Source organism: Lissotriton vulgaris, chromosome 8, assembly GCF_964263255.1.
Source record: "Lissotriton vulgaris chromosome 8, aLisVul1.2, whole genome shotgun sequence".
Lineage (NCBI taxonomy): Eukaryota > Metazoa > Chordata > Amphibia > Caudata > Salamandridae > Lissotriton > Lissotriton vulgaris.
The window spans coordinates 358,274,147-358,293,705 of NC_141696.1; the positions used below are offsets into that span (position 1 = coordinate 358,274,147).

A 19,559-nucleotide genomic window follows, 5' to 3' on the forward strand; every position below is an offset into this window, starting at 1 on the left:
GTTTATTTTCAGTGTGGTATTGTGATCAGTATTTTGTAAGAATTGCTTATATTAGTGGCACTATTAAGTTGCGGCAGGTACTTTTGTGAGGGCTAAGTCCTTGTGCTGTTGTGCCATTTCAGTTTTCCGACTTTCTTTGTTTTTTCTTCTCAAGCGGCCTTAGTTTTTGAGGTAGCAGGATGTTCTCTGTATGTGTGAGAAGGTGGCCTGATATGCAGTGCTCACTATTCTAGTGAACACTATGTATCAGTCCAGCAACCCTTATTGATGATTGGTTGTAAGTCAACCTTATAGACCAGCTATCCTAGTAGCATGGATACGAGCAGTCTAAGGCTAAAGACTCGAGAGGGCGTGTTAAGCCAGCTGTTTACCACACATATACCCCTTGAATACCCAGTGAAAGGACACCACACAAGTGTTATGAAAATAAACAAGATATTTATTAAGAATCACAACAGCCCTGTACTCTTTATGAGGACAGGGTACTAAGCACAAACCAAAACTCTTACAAAAATACTTAAGTTAGCACAGTATATACAAATGCCCGAGGGGCACGGAAAACCATATACTCTGAAAGTGGAATGCGAAATTCCTAGCAGGTAAGTACAGTACTAATAGCTTTTGGAATCGCTAGGACTTGACTAGGGAATCGTTAGATTACTTCTAGGAGGCCTAGGGGACTCGGGTGCAGTGTGTGCACTCTCACGCGAGATGCGGGACAAAAGTCTATGGTAGCTAGGAATTAGAAAGTTAGTGTTCTCGGGCGAACCCGACCTGGTAGGGAGAAAACGAAAGTAGATTCTGACCCTTGGATAGTGAGGCTATGCTGGGGCACCGAAATGCCGAAGTTACCTAGCCCAGGGGCTGCAGCTGCATAGGTCTGAAAAGACGTCGGGAATCCTCGTAGACGGACCAGGAGCCGGAAGAAAAGATGCTGGCCGGTGACCAGTGAAGAAAGTCAGTCGGATCCAAGCCTGGATCTTGAAGATAGATGACACCTGAAAGCAGAGGGGACCAAGTTCGAGACTACTAGCCAGTAGTCAGTGGGCACCAGGAGGGCACCGGATGGTAGCCACCTCGACCAGGTGAGTGGGTGACGCTTGACTCGAAGATCTCACGGACCAGGAGGCGTTGTCGGCGACCAGGATGGAGGATCGAGCTGTCCCACGAAGATGGAAGCTGTCGGCGTCGCTGGACCCAGGATTGGGCAACAAAGCCTTGGCAAATTCAAGCCCACGCGGTGGACCTAAAATGGCGTCTGGAGTGGACCAGGAGGGTCCGGGGTGCCTCTCTTGAACAAGGAAGCAAGGGCCAGCCTGGAGCAACCAGACCAGCAGAAGAGTTGTCGTCGGGCGTCGTTCAGAAGGCCACAAGCCAGCCGGCTAGTAGCCAAACAACGCGGTGCACAGCAAACAGCAGAAGGGCCCCACGCCGATCGTGGAGATGCAGGGAGGCTGATCTTGGGTGCTGGAGCTGCGCAGGGTTGGGGCTTCTCGGACCCCAAAGCACTCACCAGTGGAAGACTCGGTGGGCTTGCAATAAAGATGTCGTGCAGTCTTGGCGATCGTCGGTCCCTTGAGGTCTCGTCGCACTCACGGTTCTCAGCTTTGCTGTAGAGGTGAGTAGAGGTCAGAGGTGCCAGGGAAGCCGGGTCTCGTCGTGCTGGGTCGTCGGATTCGTGATGAAGGACTTGCAGCAGACCGCAGTGTTCTTTAGGATGGTGCCCGCTTGATGCAGGGTGACTACTCCTTAGCCACAAGGGAGAATCTTGAAGAAGAAATCGTGAAGTCCTTTCGAAGAAAGTGGTATCTTGATTCCAAAGATGATCTAATTTTAACAGGGGGCCCGCTCCCATCTTTATACTAAAAAAGGGGGCTGACCCGGTGACTAGGTCCTGCCTATGGGTGGGACTAGGTGGGGGGTGGTTACACCCCTCAGCCATGCCGGACTTCCCCAGGCCAGGGGCTGGTGTGCCCCTGGAACTGGTTCAGACCGGCCTATGCGTAGTGAGCACCGGGGTGCCACTCAGCAGTCACCTTCCTGTAAAGCCCTGCCTACCCAGGATACACAAAACCATGTCTGGGACGGTGCTAGCACCGCCCCTGACAGGAAACCCTTTGTCCAGGCTCCCCTCGCTGGAAGGACTCCCAGCTGCAGGGGGTCAGACTCGTGTCTGTGGTGGCAGCATCCATTTTGTGGAGCTGAGGCTTCAGTTAACTTTAACCGGGGTTCACAGTTACATACATGTCGTGTCCCTCTAGAAGGGTGGAATGCTAACCCCGTCGCCAGAATTGGCGAGGGGTTAGTATTCCAATTCGTATGACACCTTACTCGACATGTTTTGATAAAGCAATACCAAAGATAGCATTTAACCGCGAGGATTATAATGCACTTAAGAGTATATGGTATGCGACATCATGGAACAGCTATTAGGACTTGATTCCGCAAGCTGCAGACAGGCTCAGCTCATGCCAGAGCACCATCTCACATGATTCCAAGCACTCTGCCTTCAGGATTGTCAAGGCCTGCCATAGGAGTGACTGATAGGAATCTGTGTGTCCATTTTAGGGTTAGGTATAGGTATACTACACCTACAGCAAAGGGTGATTACACGACTTTGCCCCAGCTGTCATGCAGCCAGTTGTGTCAAATTTAGGAGGCCAGCCAGGGGTGGCATAATACATGCTGCAGCCCCTGGTAGCCCTGGGTACACCTATGCCCTGAGTTACAGGGTCTGATAAGGTGGCCCAGTACCAATTGGTAGATGCACCTAGGGTACATGAAGTAATTTAGAAAGAGAACAGCCAGGCTGTGGGTCTGATTGGCAGGCCCACAGCCAGAGAAAGTCGTAAACCAGTGAAACAAAAGCAAAAATCTGGGTGATCATAGGATTGCAGACCCTACTCTCCTACAGTATGCACCAGTGGGAGATGTTTCTAGGTACTTCAGTGAAATTTGTCTCCCACTTCTTAGTTGAGTAGTTTACTGTGCACTTTGGATGAGTATTCATGCAAGGCTATCTACTGTTACCACAAGCTAGTGGGCCTACGTCACTTGTACTATGCTTAAATTTAGATAGCCCAGTCTATTTCACAATCTGAGGGAGCAGTGTGAGAGCTCCACTCATGCCATTGACTTTGTATTTAAAAACTTTGCTCTTCTGGGGTGATTTCACCATTCTGCTCATGACTCCACTTTGCCAGCTTGGGTATGCAATACTGCACTTTAAGTTCGCAACTTTGCCTCCTGCCACAGAGCTTTAGCACTTAGTTTCTTGCTAATGCACAATAACACTGTACCCCAGTCTGTAGTTGAGTGAGTTCCATTTATGTGGGTCTTACTTAACGAGGCTGTTGTAAAACCCAGAATGTAGTGGGAGAATTGTCTACATCTGTGACATTAGGTCTTGTGGTTAATTAATTTTATTCGGCTGTATATTGTCAGGAGTGCTTTCATGCAGTCATCTGAATTCTTACTTTGACATGTTTAGTCATTGGCTGATTTTGTATTCCCAGTAGCCTGTCAGTCTCTTGTGAATTATAATCATTGTATTTAAGAATCTACTTTATGGGTTTAGCATTACAGAACAATTCGTATCCTCGAGCTCAGTTTGCTTTCGGAGCATTTTGGCTCGAGTTTCCCTGCTCATAATTTAAATTTCGAGGTGGGATTGGATATGGGTATCCATTAACGTTTTGAAAGACTGCTGTTCAGTTGCATGTGCTTAAAATCTCCGGTGGGACACTAGCACATCCTTTTGAGAACTATTTGGTTGATTAGTTTCACCTTTGTTTTGCTATTGGTTCTTAAACAATCAAATGGGTTCATGGGCATTGTCAGGGATTTACTTCCGTCCCACAGTAGTTTGAACAATGTACCATTTTCTGCATAGTGTAAGCTGTGGAGCATTACAATAACTTTTTTGGCAGAGTTGTCTTTGAGGTTGAAGGAGCCATCTTCACTGTTCTGTTCTTGGGCTATTATATGTAGTTCACACATCTTGGAGTTTAAATGAAGGTTGGTAATTTGGAAGTGTTTTAGGATTTGCCACCTGTTGCTTTTTCAGGAATGCCTTAGAGGTGGTGTGCTTTAATTCCCAGTGTCTGCTCTTGTTCACTTGCCAACTAAATGGACCCAAATACATTTAGACAGAATACAAACTGATTTGGGTCTGACCCTAATCTGTTAACCAGAGCATTCAAAGAGGTGTGCGTTACAGACCGATGTATGCCACCAGTCTTCTAACTAAACCTCCTCGTACAGATTTCTTTGTCCATATCAGATCGTTCACTGGGGTACTTACTGGCCATTTAAATCTGGGAATCTATGCAGAGACCCTATACACCCTTCTCTGGGCAGGCTGATGTGAAAGGAATCTTTCTCCCCCAGTCTGTTCCGATTGGGTAGTTTTCAAAGAAATTGAAGTTTGTTTTCTCCAACTTTACCCAAATATGGTAATTATTGAAAGTCAAGTTCTGTAGCATTGAAGTCCATCACTGAGAATAGATTCATACTTCCTAAACATTGTCTGACCGTCCTTCTGATGCAGCGCAAGATCCATCTATCGGATTAAATGATTTGATAATGTTGATGCTGTAATGCCTGCCAATAAGAATAAACTCAATAAACAGAGGGTCCCTTAATTCAAAAGATACCAGGAGAGGGAGGCAGGGAACACATCAGAACGAGAAAAAACCTCTCCTAGGTAACACAATAATATATAGGTACTATATGCTTCATTAAATATACATCAACATTGTCCCACAACACAAGATTATTTGACAAACATGCTTTTTATTTTTGGACATAAAAGATATAATCATAACTAAATAGCGTCATCCAAAATACAATGTCCCAAAAAAACGAACATCCTAAATTCATACATCTAATAACACCACACATCCTCACATTCATCAATCATACCATACATCACTAAACCACAGTGCAATAACTTAGACAAAACATCACAGTGATAATGATACATAAAAATATATGCACACACATTATAACAAAAGGTGGCGCCGACGCGGGTTTCGGAATAAGATCCGTGTCCACAGTTTCTTCGTCAGGGCGCAAAAACTATAATTTCTTGTAGACTGAACTTTCCTTAATATTTAGAAATCAATCCTATCAACATGATTATATCATCTGTAAGGGACAATGGAACATGAAATGTATAGTTATACATTTTCTTGATATACAATTCAAAACTATGACAATAGGCTGCGGAAAAAACCAACACCAGTGTGTAAAGTAATTCACGAACAGAAAAGTGCCAAGAGGGAGAGACACGAAGGATATATCAAAGACCAGTAGGAGCCCGAATAAACCTTTTGGTGAAGATGGAAAGTACCAATTACCTGTGAAAAAATGGAAATGCATGTGAATACCCTTAGTGAAGCAAAGATATAAATACCAGATAAAAAGGGGTATTCAAAACATTCCACATACTTCGCTTAGGTATCAAAGATGCAAGGGCGGTTAAGTTGCACCATATTGATTAATTGTTAGGTGCAGGAGTCTCGTGAGTCAGAAGGTAGCCTGATCTATAAACAAAGGCAAAACTTTAAAAACTGATCTGCAATGAAAAACTATCTATCTTGGCCAAACATAGCTGGACTGGGAATGCGTCTCAGAACCCTAGTGTAGTCACTAACACCGGGGAATACTCCTCCAGTGATGAAGGCCTAAGGCCCTGCGAAATAGAGCACACCCTATACCGTAGAGTGACCAAAGGGTAAAACAACAAATGCACTGCCAAAAAATATCACCTGGGGTGCCCAACTTACCCTTGGAGAAATGGGGCAGTAATGAATGGAACGAATTCCTGAATATGGAAGAGGAGAAACTGTACCCCCTTCAGTTCTTAATATGGCCAAAGTCCTTGTGCAATGCACATGGGGACAAATTAAGTTATCCCTACTCAGATGTCTTTAATAGCTATCCGGAGCAACGATAAACCTCCCACATACCTACTAAACAAGCGCCGATAATGTCGCAGGATGACTGTACTTTCGAAAAAACCTTCGTGGAGGCAAACGTAATAGGACTCCGTAACCTCAACCGGGTGCCTAAACAGAATAAACATATAGGTTGTTACCAAAGTGCCAGAAAGGACCCCCAGTACACAATGAGTTTTTCCGTTTAGTTTATACCGGCTATAAATAATGAACCGGGCATATCGGTGATAGCCGAACTAACTACTGGATCCCAAAATAAACAGAGTACAAATTCCTATAGTGTTCCCCGAGCTCAAACATGGACAGATAAGGCAAATCCTCAGCATGCAGGGTGTCCGTAAGTAAAATGAATTACTCACAGCTCGCGTATCTGCTTCCAATATATGTATGCTGATGACGACTGCGAACACCTGAGCTACATGGGGCGGGAAGAAATGCATAGACCGCGGACCTGCAGCGCAGGCTTTCGGATAATGGGCGCCATTTTGGAGGCATGTTTACGGATCCAAACGCACTCAAAAGCAAATGGTAACTCTAAAGTAAGAAAATGATTTTTTATAAAATATAAGCTAACAAAAAACATATATAGCCCGACATAGAAAAAATATCAGAGGTCCCAGTCAGAAAGGCGTCCTCGATAGAAACCGCCCAGATGCAGGCGCCATATTAGAATGACTGGGCTCCAAACGACCTAGTGGCAATCAAGCACTCGCAGGAAAGTGAAAGACTTAATAAACACAATACACCCTCTGACATCCGCCTGATAGTCGAAATGCTAAAAAGGAGGAATAGTCTAACCCGCGCTAATGTGACCGTGGGGTAGACTATAGATCTGAAAAATTAATCGAAATAATACAATTCTAAAATAATAATGGAGACTGATAGTCCCCCAAAGTGTACTAAATATAATGCCTAGACAAAAACGGACAGACTCCGAGAGCTAGTAACTATGGTCTATAGGAATACAAAGACCATAATCAAAGTTGCTAGCAGCCTGATACAGAACTGACTGGTTCAAAACCTAGACCAGTAATAGAAACTAAGACCAAAAAAGGGGGGGGTAGGTCAAAGTAAAGCATTCTGAAAGGGTATACATTCATTCAACCCTGTGACAGCAGTCTGGAGAGTGTAAATCCAATACACTTCTTTCCTTTCAGGCCATTTGTTATTATCCTTCGGGTTATGGACTTTTTTTCAAAATGATCCATTTAATATCTGTTAGCGAGTTGTTTTTCGAGTCAATGTGCCACTAGAGTAGCCCCTCTCCTGCTGTTCTTAATTGCAGATTTATGTTCACGGAGTCTAACTCTAAACTCTCTGCTAGTCTCACCCACATACACCTTGTTGCATGGGCACAAAAGAAGATAAATGACGTTAGCAGATCGACAATTGGTCATTTCATTGAAAGAACTTTCTTCTGCCCCATACCAATTCAGCTGATACTATTGCTGAACTGCATGCATGGCAATTGCCACTTTTGTAGGTACCATTGATGGGTTGACTGCCAGTGGTGGACAGTTTGCGGGTAGTGTCAAACTTGAAGTGACCCAAATGATTTCGAAGATTTTTGTTGCGGCGAAAGGCAAACATGGGTTTAGGCATAGATGATTCTTGGGTTCCAGCGTTAAGAATATGCCATTGTGAGCATATGATCGGACGTAGCTCATTGTTGGAAACTTCTTTAATTGCGACTGCATAGTATATCGCAGTACATAGTATATTATGAACAAAGTACAACTTTTTCCCCCACCCCATATTCTCCCCTCGTTTGTTTTTGCACCATTTCCATTTCGCTTGCAGCCAAGAACACAAAGAACATGCACATCATTATTAAGCACCTTTCCCAACGCCTCCTCCCCTCCCAGCCCTCCCTATGCGTCAGTCCCCAAAGTCCAGCGCCTAAGTAGCCCCCAGTACGAACATCAGAGTCCATTGCATTGATATCTCCCAGCCCCAAATGTTCACTCCCTCTCTGATACCCAAGCCTGCAAGTGTCTGCGATCTTAGTCCTCCATCAAGGCCGTGATAGTGTCTCCATTTGCCCCACACTCTACGAAATTTCTTCGGGCAGCCCCTCGCCCGATATGTGACCCTTTTGGCTGCCCTGTATAGGTCCATGCCCCTTCTCCATTCCTCAAGCAGCGGAGCATCAGACGCCCCCCCATTTCCTAGCTATATCCCTTTTGGCCACTACCAAGGCCAGCCCCAGAAAAATCAGGAGTGAGCGTGCTAGGTCCACATCATTAGTCATTCCTAATAGTACTACCTTCGGGTCCGGCGGGATGTCTGTCTCCAGCACCTCCCCCAGTTCAGCTAAGACATCCCCCCCCAATACGTTTGAATGCGGGGACAGGACCAAATAGTGTGCAGGAAGTCTCCCCCATCATGGCCACAGCGTAGACAGCATGAGTCTAGTATCCTCCCCTATCTATAAAGCCGTACTCTATCAAAATATGACCTATGCAGGACCTTAAATTGGAACAAACTGAGGCGTGATTTGATTGCTACCTCTCTAGGGTGCATCAGTATTACCCCCCCCCCCCCCCCCCCCCCCCCCCATCTACATCATCCATTTCTCCCACCTCCCGTACCCATGTGTTCCTGAGGCTTTCTAATTTGTTTGGTCTATTATTCATGATGGTTTTATGTCGAGGACACAGCTTTCCCTGGGATTTGTTCCTGTAAAAGGCGGCCTTCTAGTGGGGCATATTCGGGGAGTGCCTCCTGCGATGGCCCTTCCGCCCTCCATGCATGTCTGAGGGGCATATATTTAAAGAGCTGGGAGTGGTGTAGTCCATACTCCTTTTGGAGCAACGGGATGGATTGTAACACCCCTTTCCTAATCACATCCCCTAGAGTAGAGATACCAATGGCATCCCACTCCTGGAACCCCTTCAACTTGTGTAATTCCTTCAGCCAGGTGCAGTGCCACAGTGGGGTTTGCTTCGTCGGTTTGTGTTCCCACTGTATTGCCTTTGTCGCCCTCTTCCATGCTCCCAGTGTGATTCTAGTAGCCGGTAGTAATCTGGCCTGCCCTTTCTCCATGGATGTAATGAAGACAGCTATGGCTGCCCATCTTGTTGTAAATACATCTTGTCGTTCTAGCTGCCCAGTAATAGGCCTCTAGGTCAGGCAAGGATATTCCACCATCGTATTGATGTCTCTGTAGGTCGAGAGAGCTACTTTAGGCTGCTTAACCAGCCACAGATAGGACCTCAACGCAGCATGGATGTCTTGGAATGTCTTGCATGGCAAGGGAAAGTATTCATTCTGAAATGCGTATAGAAATCTGAGGAGCGTGACCATTTTAAACATAGCTGCCCGCCTCAGAATCGTCAGTGGGAGTGATTGCCATCTGCTAGCGTCGTCACAAAGTGCGTAGGACCCGGCTGATATTACGTTCGTAGGAGAGATTACCATCAGTCGTGACTAATATTCCTAAGTACATAAACCCCTCCCTAGTTTTCAGTCTCTTGGGCAGCATGGGCCAGTCCTCCCTACCTTGTGGATCGTACATCATCGACTTGTGCCCGTTAATCTGGTACCCTGGGTTATTCCCGTAGTGGTCTAATTCTTCAAACCGTGCCGGTATGGTAGTGTCCGGGTGTGTAACATAGAGTAGTACATCGTCCGCGTACAGGGACAGCTTCTCGTCTGCTCCGTCCGCTGGCCCCATCCGGAACCCGGTAATTCCTACCTTTTTGTCTCACTGCACATGCCAGCACTTCAATGGATAGCGCAAACAGGGGGGTAAAGGGCATCCCTGCCTGGTGCCTCGTTGAATCGGGAAGGCCTCCGATAACGCCCCATTCACCCTAGCACTGGGGCTGGCATACAAGAGACTGATCTCTCTCCGCCGGCCTCTTTCCTCACTTCGCGGGCAGCGCCTCTATCGTAGCACCCGGCTTCTGCGCGGCCCTGCAGCCGATCGTCTGAGCCGGGGTCTCGCGCGCCTCTATGGGGCCGCCTCCTGTCACCAGCCCAGTGTCATCGGGGCTCTCGCAATCTGGCAACTGCTCCGATTCCGCCGTTGTCCTCCCGTCTGTTTTCCTTACCAGGGTTCAGGCACCACCAGTCTCGCGCTCCGGGCCAGGCATTAAGACAGTCCCTTCTCGGTCGTCTGGGCGAATTCGGCCGCCATCTAGGGGAAGTCAGGCCGCGCCAGCTATTAGCCTATAACAATTTCTTCCGCTGCGGTGGCCGGAGTCTCCGGGTTATTCTCTTCGGGGACTCCTCACTCACGTCTGGTACACGTTTTCCGTTTCTCGGGTATCAGGAACAATGATTAATGTCTGATTTAACTGCAGCGCACCGGGAGCTCCTCTCCGGCACGTCTTACCCCGCCATGTTGTTGGCCACACCCCCGACGTAGCGAATTGTTGATATTAGAATGGCGGGGTACACATACTAGTTTAGTGTCACTGTTCTCATTTTTTTCTGCAATAGGGCATCTCTATTATAATATTTGGCCCTCTTATAGGACTCTTTAATAAGTCTAGGTGGATATCCTCGTAGTAGTTTACTTTTCAGTTGTTCAGCATGGATCTCAAAATTATGTCTCAGCCTTAAAAATTGGCAAAATGGAATGCCATCTTTTTGGTTCCGTGGGTGGAATCATTGATATTGAAGTAATGTTTTGCGCAGTAGGCTTGGTATATAATGAAACTTCAATAATGCCATCAATAGCCTGAATCCATATATCTAAAAATTTGATCCGGTTCCTACTCGTGTTGGTACTGAACTTAAGATGGAAATCACATAGGTTAAGCCAGGGAGTGAATTCGATAAGCTGTTCTTCTGGTCCCCTCCAAATAAACAAAATATCGTCGATGAAACAATGCCAATGATAATTTTAAAGAAGGGAGCGATCTCATTAAAGATAAAATTATCCTCAAATTCGCCCATATAAATATTGGCGACATTTGGGGTGCAAGCTGCGCCTATACTTACTCCCTGAATCTGTTTGAAGAAGGACTTGTTAAATTCAAAATAATTTTTTTGAAGGTCTGTGTTTAAACTTGATGCTTTGGTGCTTGATGCGGTGGGTCGAGGAAGGCCATAACTACCAATCTGACTTAGGATGCTATAGCTAAAGATATTCATTGCACCTTAAGAGGCAATAGGTACGAGTTTCTGGCTTGTTTACCAGAAAATGCTAACTGGACGCAGGACGTAAAATTCACTGTCTACCACTCCCCACCCACCCAAATGGCCTCTACTGCAAAGAACAAGCATTGGTAATGGTATTCGGTTTGGCTTGCATTTTGTTTTATGAGCCGGACATAACAGAACATAGGGGAACAAAATTGTGGTTTTGTTGAATAAAATAAGCATAATTGATTGCGACAACAAATGAGGATTGACTGTACTTCCTCAGCTATGGCATAGTCCCTCTTGCATCCCAGTAGAAGTGATGATGGTCCAAACAGACAGCTGAGTGATTGTGAGGCTGAAGTACTGGATTTAAGGTGGTTTATAGTGGTTTTAGAGCAGAATTCCAGTGCATGAACTGCGACGGATGTGGGACAAAAGTTGAGTGTGCAGATGTTAAGGCAAACATTTGAGTCTGCATAAGGAAACCTAATGAACACACAGCTAATATATTTTTTTTAGATGGGTCGAAGCTTTCAGTTTGCTTACAAATTGTTTGCACCCATCCCTGTTCTTAGGGCGCGCCTGTGAAGCGTATGGTCAGAATGTAGCATTCCCCCAAATAATTTTTTGGGGATTGAAATATGTTCTAATGTGCGAAGTCCGTGTATTTATAGGTAGATGGTGAGATTAAATAAATCAGAGCCCTATTTCCCTCAGTTCAGAGGATGTTTGTGTCCTCTGTGTGTATATACACACACTGGCCATATGAACGCTTTAGCCAGATCAACAGACACCAATGTTTAGGTGATGTAAAATGGAGAATCTGTTGGTCCTCTAATTGGACCTAGTTTTCCTTTCTTTTATAGCGTTTGGTTGCTACGGTATGATTATAATCTAGCAGTAATTTATTTATTTATTTATTCAAAGTTTTATATAGCGATCTTAACAGATATCAGAGCGCTTCACAGTAGGGTGAGTAGACATAGTAATTGGGTACAGTATAGTGCACGGTAGCATAATAGGATAACAATCATGTGCAATAAGATACAGGTAAACATTCAACTAGACAGTAAAATAAGGCGGTGTAGAGTCTTTGATCTAACTAAAATAGAGATCATGAGGTAGCAGAGAACACTCAAGTAGACAAAAATATAAGACGGTACTGAGTCTGAGCTAGCTACAATACAGGTCTAGCGATAATAATAAACATTCAAATAGACATTAGGATAGGGTGGTGCAGAGAGACTCTGATCCAGCTGCCATAGAGATCAGTGGATACCAGTAAACCCTCAAAAGACAATACTATGGTACGGTACATGAACAGAAAGTTAATGGATCGCTAATTATCCAACGTTACAAGATCGGTGCATAGTCTCTGAGCAGCAACAGTGAGGATCATGTAAACTTGGCCATAAGGATGGCCTTCACTTCTTTCTTGAAGAGTACAGTGGAGGAGATAATCCTCGTTTCAGGAGGGAGTGCATTCCAGATCCTCGGTGCCATTCCTGAGAAGGAGCGCTTGTAGGTTTTTTCCTTACGGAATCTGCGAGGTTTCAGGAGCAGACTTTTAGTACTTCTATTGGATCTCGAACCTCCTGATATAGTAAGCTTTTGAGTGAGGTAGGTGGGAGCCTTGTGGTGTATGGCTGAGTGTGTCATAACCGCAATTTTCAGTTGTATTCTGGCTTCGAGGGGAAGCCATTTCAGCGATTTCAGGTCAGGGGTTATATGAGTGTTTCCTTGAGCCCGAAATGAGTCTCGCGGCCGCATTTAGGGAGGCTCTTAGGGGTGCTGTTGATGCTTGAGGGAGACCGCTGAGGTATGAGAGCATCAAATGTAATGCCAATTTTTTATGCTCCTTCTGGGGAAGAAAGAGGTGTATTAAAGATAGTCCAGGATTTTAATGTTTAGCTAACATGTTGCCTGTGTTCTCCTAAGCCCTAAATTGCGACCCAGAACAATTGATGCCCAATTTTGAGCTCCTAAATAAATTGCAGAACCAGGTGTGGCTAAATGGATTGTGGTAACACTAACCTTTTAATTTAGTGTTAACCAGCAAACTGATTTGGGCATCCAATATGTGCTGCGAGCTATGTAGCCACTCTACCTGGCTGAATACAGAGCCAACTAAGGGGGAAAACCCCTAGTTTTGGGAGCTACGTGCACCTAGTCTTTATTGCATCAAAATGCAAATATTGCATGTTCTAATTTATAAGCTATGGTGTTAATTGCCCTTGTTGCGCAATCTTGGTACGGTTCCAGAGTTAATTTACGGTTGGTGATCTGGTCTTTCATCCTGAAATGGGGAACCTAATTGTTCTTGGGCAAGAACGGAGTACGATATCATTGAATAACTGGTACTTGTGCAGCATGAGCTGTAGATTACTCGTTCGAGGAAGCCTCCCTCGTAAATTGCTGTGCCTACAGCATGTTTTCCTATTTAGTTTCACCAATCTGTCTAAGACCTGCAGGTTTGTTCTCACTTTGTCCGTGATGGTGATCCCATAGGGCTCTAGTAACCCCCCAACATCCGTGGTGTATATAGTAACCCCCTACCTCCGTGGTATTGATTTCTCGAAAAATTATTGACATTAGCCACGTCCCTTCCTAAATGGTCCCACTCTACCGGAGGCTTAGCTGTCTTTCTCTGGTGCAAGCTTGCTCTGCGGACCGTTAAGCACAAGTGGACTAACTGTACAGCTGATGCCTGGTTGGGTCAAACACAAAACACTTGCAGGTGTTATCTGCCTGTGGCTCTCGTGATATCCCGTAGGTGGGAGGTGTTCAGTAAAATATTTAGAGATGTAACTGCACAAAATAAAAGGTTGCAAACTAGTAGTTGATCTTTCATCAAACATTTGTTGCCTCCTACCCAGTCACCCCACACATCAATCGGTAGCTTAATCATCGTCTCAATATTGAATAAATACATGTCTTGGCTTCGTACACTTCCTAGTTTTTCTGTAATTTTTTTCTAATTTATTGATATCTCCAAAATAACTAATCCATTTACCCTAGTATTCAGTATTGTTTCTATGTGATGGGGTGTTTTGCCCTCCTAAATCCAAGAGCACAATTCATTCCCCTAGGATTGACTCTTCTTTGCCATTATGGCAGATCTTGTGTTGGTATTTTGTTCTTCTATCGGCTGGTGCTTATTCCTCCATGTCCCTCCTCTGCGGTTTATACTAATGATCTGGCCCAGCATATGGTAATACGTACGCATTGTGTTGCATCTATATGTAGAAAATTGGCCACAAGTTCACCAGACCTGTTAAAATTTGAAGATCTTGTTGGGTCTAATCCTGTTCTTGTGGTTTTGTGGAGGTAATTAAATTTTAATCTCGCATTGGTTGCGATTTCGCTTGCATGCTATTTTCTAATCTGTTAATGGTTCAGGTCAGTCTGTTTTCCATCGCTTCCACACTTGCTCTGTTCCCTCCTTTATCCTGTACCAGTGATGGTTATAGGTTAGCAATCAATTTCGTCGTGCCTGACCTATTCAGTGTTCTTTTGTAGTGTCACATGAGGGGAACCTCTCCATATTTCCCTGGCTCTGTTTGCCATGTCACTTGGGCTGGTTTTAATGGGTTCTAATGGCTTTCCCTCGCTTAGTGCACATTAAAATAAGCCTACTTTTACTGTCTTAGGAATATGGTTGTTTGATAAACGCTGTAACGTTCTCCTAGACCAAATTGCGAAACTTTGATTGTAGTTAACCAACGCATCAGAATGCAATTTGATGGTGTGGGGTTTTGCCATTGAGTTGGTGTTGAGGGTCCTAAACTGATTTTTTTTTTGCCCAGTGAAGAAGAGGATAAAATGTGATCTGCATTCACACCCACAACCCTCCTCTGGGAGCGATAATTAGATGAACAAAACAAAGTTCTGAATGAGATTTTGGAAGTTCATGTTTCCATGCATGTAGTTATAAGTAACACATTTTGTTTCCTTTGTTCCAGCCCAGTTGAATATTGGCAATGTCCTCCCCGTTGGAACCATGCCTGAAGGTACCATCATATGTTGTGTTGAAGAGAAGCCAGGTGATCGAGGCAAGCTGGCCCGTGCGTCTGGAAACTATGCTACAGTAATCTCTCACAATCCTGAAACTAAGAAAACACGGGTTAAGCTTCCTTCAGGTTCTAAGAAGGTTGTCTCCTCTGCAAACAGAGCTATTGTTGGTAAGTAACCATGCTAAAGAAATACGTTTCGATCATCAAGATTATGATTTGATTAATTGTTCCCCTCTGTATCCAAAAGTGGCTTTCCATTGGCTAGATATAACAATCATATTTACTATGTTGATTATTCTCTAGATTTATCCACAGCACTTTCGAAACCATTCTGAAACTGAAAAGCCTGTTAAGTGGAAACATTTCTCTCAGTGACTTTGCTTCCCCTCATATCTTTCAAATGCCAGTTTGGCTGCTTATCAGTTTGCCAAAAAGCTTGCTTGCCCTGTTTAGATTAATAATCCTGGAAGTTGCAACCATACGTGCTACTGATTCAGCTCTCCTCATGCAGATCTTTAGGAACCTTGTTCATTGCTTGGAATCTCCTTTGTCAACCATAACCATTTGTGACTGCAGTGGCGTCTTACTTGGTCAGATTAACGTTTAAGGCGTAGCACATCGATCATGCTAAAACTGTAAGGGATGGATTGTGAATGGGTGGCACTAATTTTCCGCTAAAATTAAAAAATAGTTTTAATAGATTTCCAAACCATCAACTTGAAAAAAATTAGCTACCTTTATTAGCTACAGAGGTTGAGACATAAAGCTTAGTAAACTTGATTATCAACGGCCCGCACTACATGCTTTCTGGTACACTTTTTTAATGTACATGTTTTGCGTTTAAATCTAGCATATTTTTTTAACCTGTGAACCTAATACTTTCTGTTGCTTCCTGTACCATCACATTCCATATTTGTTTTTAGGAGCTCCACAAGCTGTAAATAGAGCTCTATAACTGATGGTTTGATGGAGAATGCCAATCTTTAGACTTGGGTTAGGCTGCTGGGTGGATATTCATGTCTATTTTATCCAGGCAATATTTCGGTTTAAATCCTGGGTGGCCTTAAAGCTGCGTTTACCGCATACCACTGCAGAATGACACCATATAGTTTTGCAAGACCTCATAGAGGCAAAATAGTCATAATAAATGTATGGGATGCCAAGTGCCCACATCTGGCGAGCATTTAAGGCAGTTTAGGCTGTGTGCCTTTGCCACTGATAATGCCAGACTGAGATTAGTGTAAAGAGCATGATCAAAACTAAAGAATGACGTCCTTCATATCCACATACCCTTGCAGTATTTTACGCAGTGTTCATCATGAACAGTGTAAAATCTCGGCCAGCACAGATACACTGGGTCATTCATGACCTTGCCTCTGACGTTGTTCTTAGGAATTGGATGTCCTCTACAGTAGATTATATTGCAGATCGCTTTGAATTCTGTGGCACAGTGAAACTGGACGCTCTTATTAAATGTATTTGAGTAAATGCTGCCATATTTGCAGCTAGAACGCTACTGCAACTCCCCTGACGTCTCCAGTAAAACTGAACTTCCATTGAAATCTTTCACTGTTATTTTCTGATGCAGCACTGCCCAGTCAATGCGTTTAATGGCATAATTTAATGAGAAACCCGTTTGGACACCTCAATGTGTCCACGTGCAGCATTTGCAATTATCTTTAAACTTGAGTATTTGGCAGTACATTGTCGTTTTCCATTGAGTTCCTACGTGTTATTGATCCATCATGTCATAAACAATGAGGTTTCTGAACAGCTTATGGAACCGTCCTCCTAACTTTAGGTGTCCGCATTTAAATGGTTTTGATTTTCACTTTCTAGAAAAGGAAGTTATTTCCACTGTACTCTGAAACTGTAATATTTCAAAACAAATACCCAAGGATGCAAATGTTACCTTTTTAAGTTGCAAAAGATTCAGTTTACGTGTAAATACCCCTTACCACATTTTGTTTCCATTTTCTGTGTTTCAGGTGTTGTTGCTGGTGGTGGTCGAATTGACAAACCAATCCTAAAGGCAGGTCGTGCTTACCATAAATACAAGGCTAAGCGAAACTGCTGGCCACGTGTCCGTGGTGTGGCTATGAACGTAAGTTTTGTTTTGTTAAACTATTTGACTAGGTTACATATCCATCCCAATCTCCAGTTGATAGTTTATAATGTGTCCTCAATTTGGCCTTGGTTGCAAAGCTTATACAATCATGCTACTCTTAGTTTAGAATGTAAGTGTGCCTGACCAATGTGATGCTTGTTGTGGGTTGGTACCTTGAAGCCGTTTAGGATCAAGTTGGCAGATACCTAAATGCACAGTAAGTTGCATAACTTATTCTCTTCCTGATACAGTTACTTAGTGGTAACTGCATGGCTTAAAGGTAGTGAGAAATCATGTTTTGTTTTCTTCAGTTGTCCAAATACTAGCAAGGTTGTTTCTGCAATCTTGTACGCCTTGGGGAGGTTTCTTGAGAGTGCTGCTGCTCAATATAGACTAATTCCGTACACAAAAGTTGCTTATTGTGTATACACAGCATGATTGACAATACATTTTCTCTTTAATTGCCTTATTGATAATAAATGGCTATTACTGATCATTTAACCTCTTTCCTCGCAGCCTGTTGAACATCCCTTTGGTGGTGGTAACCATCAACATATTGGTAAGCCTTCAACCATCAGGAGAGATGCCCCAGCTGGACGCAAAGTTGGTCTTATTGCTGCTCGTCGTACTGGCAGACTGCGTGGTACAAAGACAGTGCAGGAAAAGGAAAACTAAGCTACAGTCTGTTTTGCAAAAAAATAAACCATTTGAAAGAATGCGGTCTCTTGAAGGTGTTTTATGCCACATTTGCTTAAAGAACAATCGCCTTAAGATGAGTTCACATGGTCAATTATTGCAAAGTCGAGCGCGCTTTTCTTGCATTAGTGTAAGTTGTTAACCAATATTAAAGTAGAGCAGAATCCTCCAGTAGTCGTAGTTCCTTTCAACCGGATCCAAAATGTTGTTGTTCCAAAGAAATCAAAGTTCCAATTCACAAAGAAAATGCACAGCCAACACAGTACCATTTCCGTCATTTTCAGACTCATCAGTGTGTGGTCATAATACTCAGCCGGTCTCCTACTCCGAAAGTAGTCCAAGGCCTGCACTCCCAATCGATAATAAATATTCGTATACAGTGACACTACATCTAGTGTCACCATAAAGATGATTCTGAAAATGACGGAAATGGTACTGTTGGCTGTGCATTTTCTTTGTGAATTGGAACTTTGATTTCTTTGGAATAATAACATTTTGGATGCTGTCGACTGGAACTACGACTACTGAAGGATTCTTCTCTACTTTAATATAGACTTTTTGAGTGCTTGGAAGAGCAATTGTTTGTATCTTTGTTTAATCCCACCCAATTGGGGGGATATGTGTGGGGTTGAGGTAACCAACCCTGTTATCTTCCTGGAGCACCACTCATGGACAATTGTGTTACTTTCCCTGGATTGCTGTGCGCTTCTTTTCTTTAACTGGTTACCTTTTCTTTGTATAGTTCCTTAATGCACTTGACAATCTCATGCTAGTGTGGGTGAGCAGTCGAGGCCTGCTGCTGATGGGATAGCAACTGAAGAATTAGCGTCCATTTATAAAATTATAAAAAGAAAATAGGCTTTTAGTATTCAAATTTTGGGGTTTTAAGAAAATTAACCCCTTCCATGCTGGGCCGTTTCCGCCGCTGTGCGGTAAACAAAAGAACGGGGCGGGCTGTGACGAACCCCAGCCGTCATCAGCACACGAGCGCCGCAGAGCGTGACGGCTGGGGTTCGTCACCAGCATGGAAGGGGTTAAAATGAGTTGAGGGTTGACATTAGTCTTATAAATAGGGCGCCTGGTTTTCCACTTAAACTGATTTTTACATATAAATACAGACGGGAAACACGTTTTCCTTTGCCTGTATTTATATGGAAAATACTACTGCCATGCTACAGCAGAGTTGACTCGCCACACCCTCTTCCTGTTTCTAAGGCTGTGCCTGCCTACAGTAACATGAAACGTTTTTGTTGATGCTTTCCGGGGCTCCGCCCCTCGAGTGAGCTCTACACCAGCCATTTGTAAACAAAAGTGCCCTTGGGGTAGAGGGGAGGGGTGTGGGACGGGAGTCAGTGACTTATGCAGTTTTCAGAGGTGGCAAAAACAGGAATCTAATGCCAACACCCTGTGGGGTGCCAAAACCTAGCTATCAGTGGAATGTTGCAGAGTTTGTGGCCGGACTGCAGAGCAGTACACTGTGTTTGTGTGGCTGCAAGAACAAACTGGCCACAAATTCAAAGCATTTCTACGCCACTGACTGGAGTACTTGCAGTTTTTGTGGCTGGACTGCATAGCCCATAATCATTGCAGTCTCTTCCTTTTTTAGTAAACAAGACCAGTACAGTGTCCACTTCTGCTGCCCCTCTTCCTCTTCCCTCTCGTACCGTCACGCTCCTCTTCACTTGTAGA

General features: G+C 44.1%; 1 protein-coding gene across 1 annotated transcript in view; it reads left to right on the forward strand.

Moving 5' to 3' along the window:
- The window catches only part of RPL8 (ribosomal protein L8), a 35,261-nt gene extending 17,371 nt beyond the window's left edge, over positions 1–17,890 (forward strand). The window contains exons 3-5 of the mRNA XM_086934123.1: positions 15,017–15,235; positions 17,056–17,171; positions 17,691–17,890. Coding sequence (XP_086790249.1) covers positions 15,017–15,235; positions 17,056–17,171; positions 17,691–17,849 — 494 coding nt within the window. The 3' untranslated portion in view covers positions 17,850–17,890. The remainder of the gene's footprint in view (positions 1–15,016; positions 15,236–17,055; positions 17,172–17,690) is intronic.
- The last annotated feature ends 1,669 nt before the right edge of the window (positions 17,891–19,559 follow it).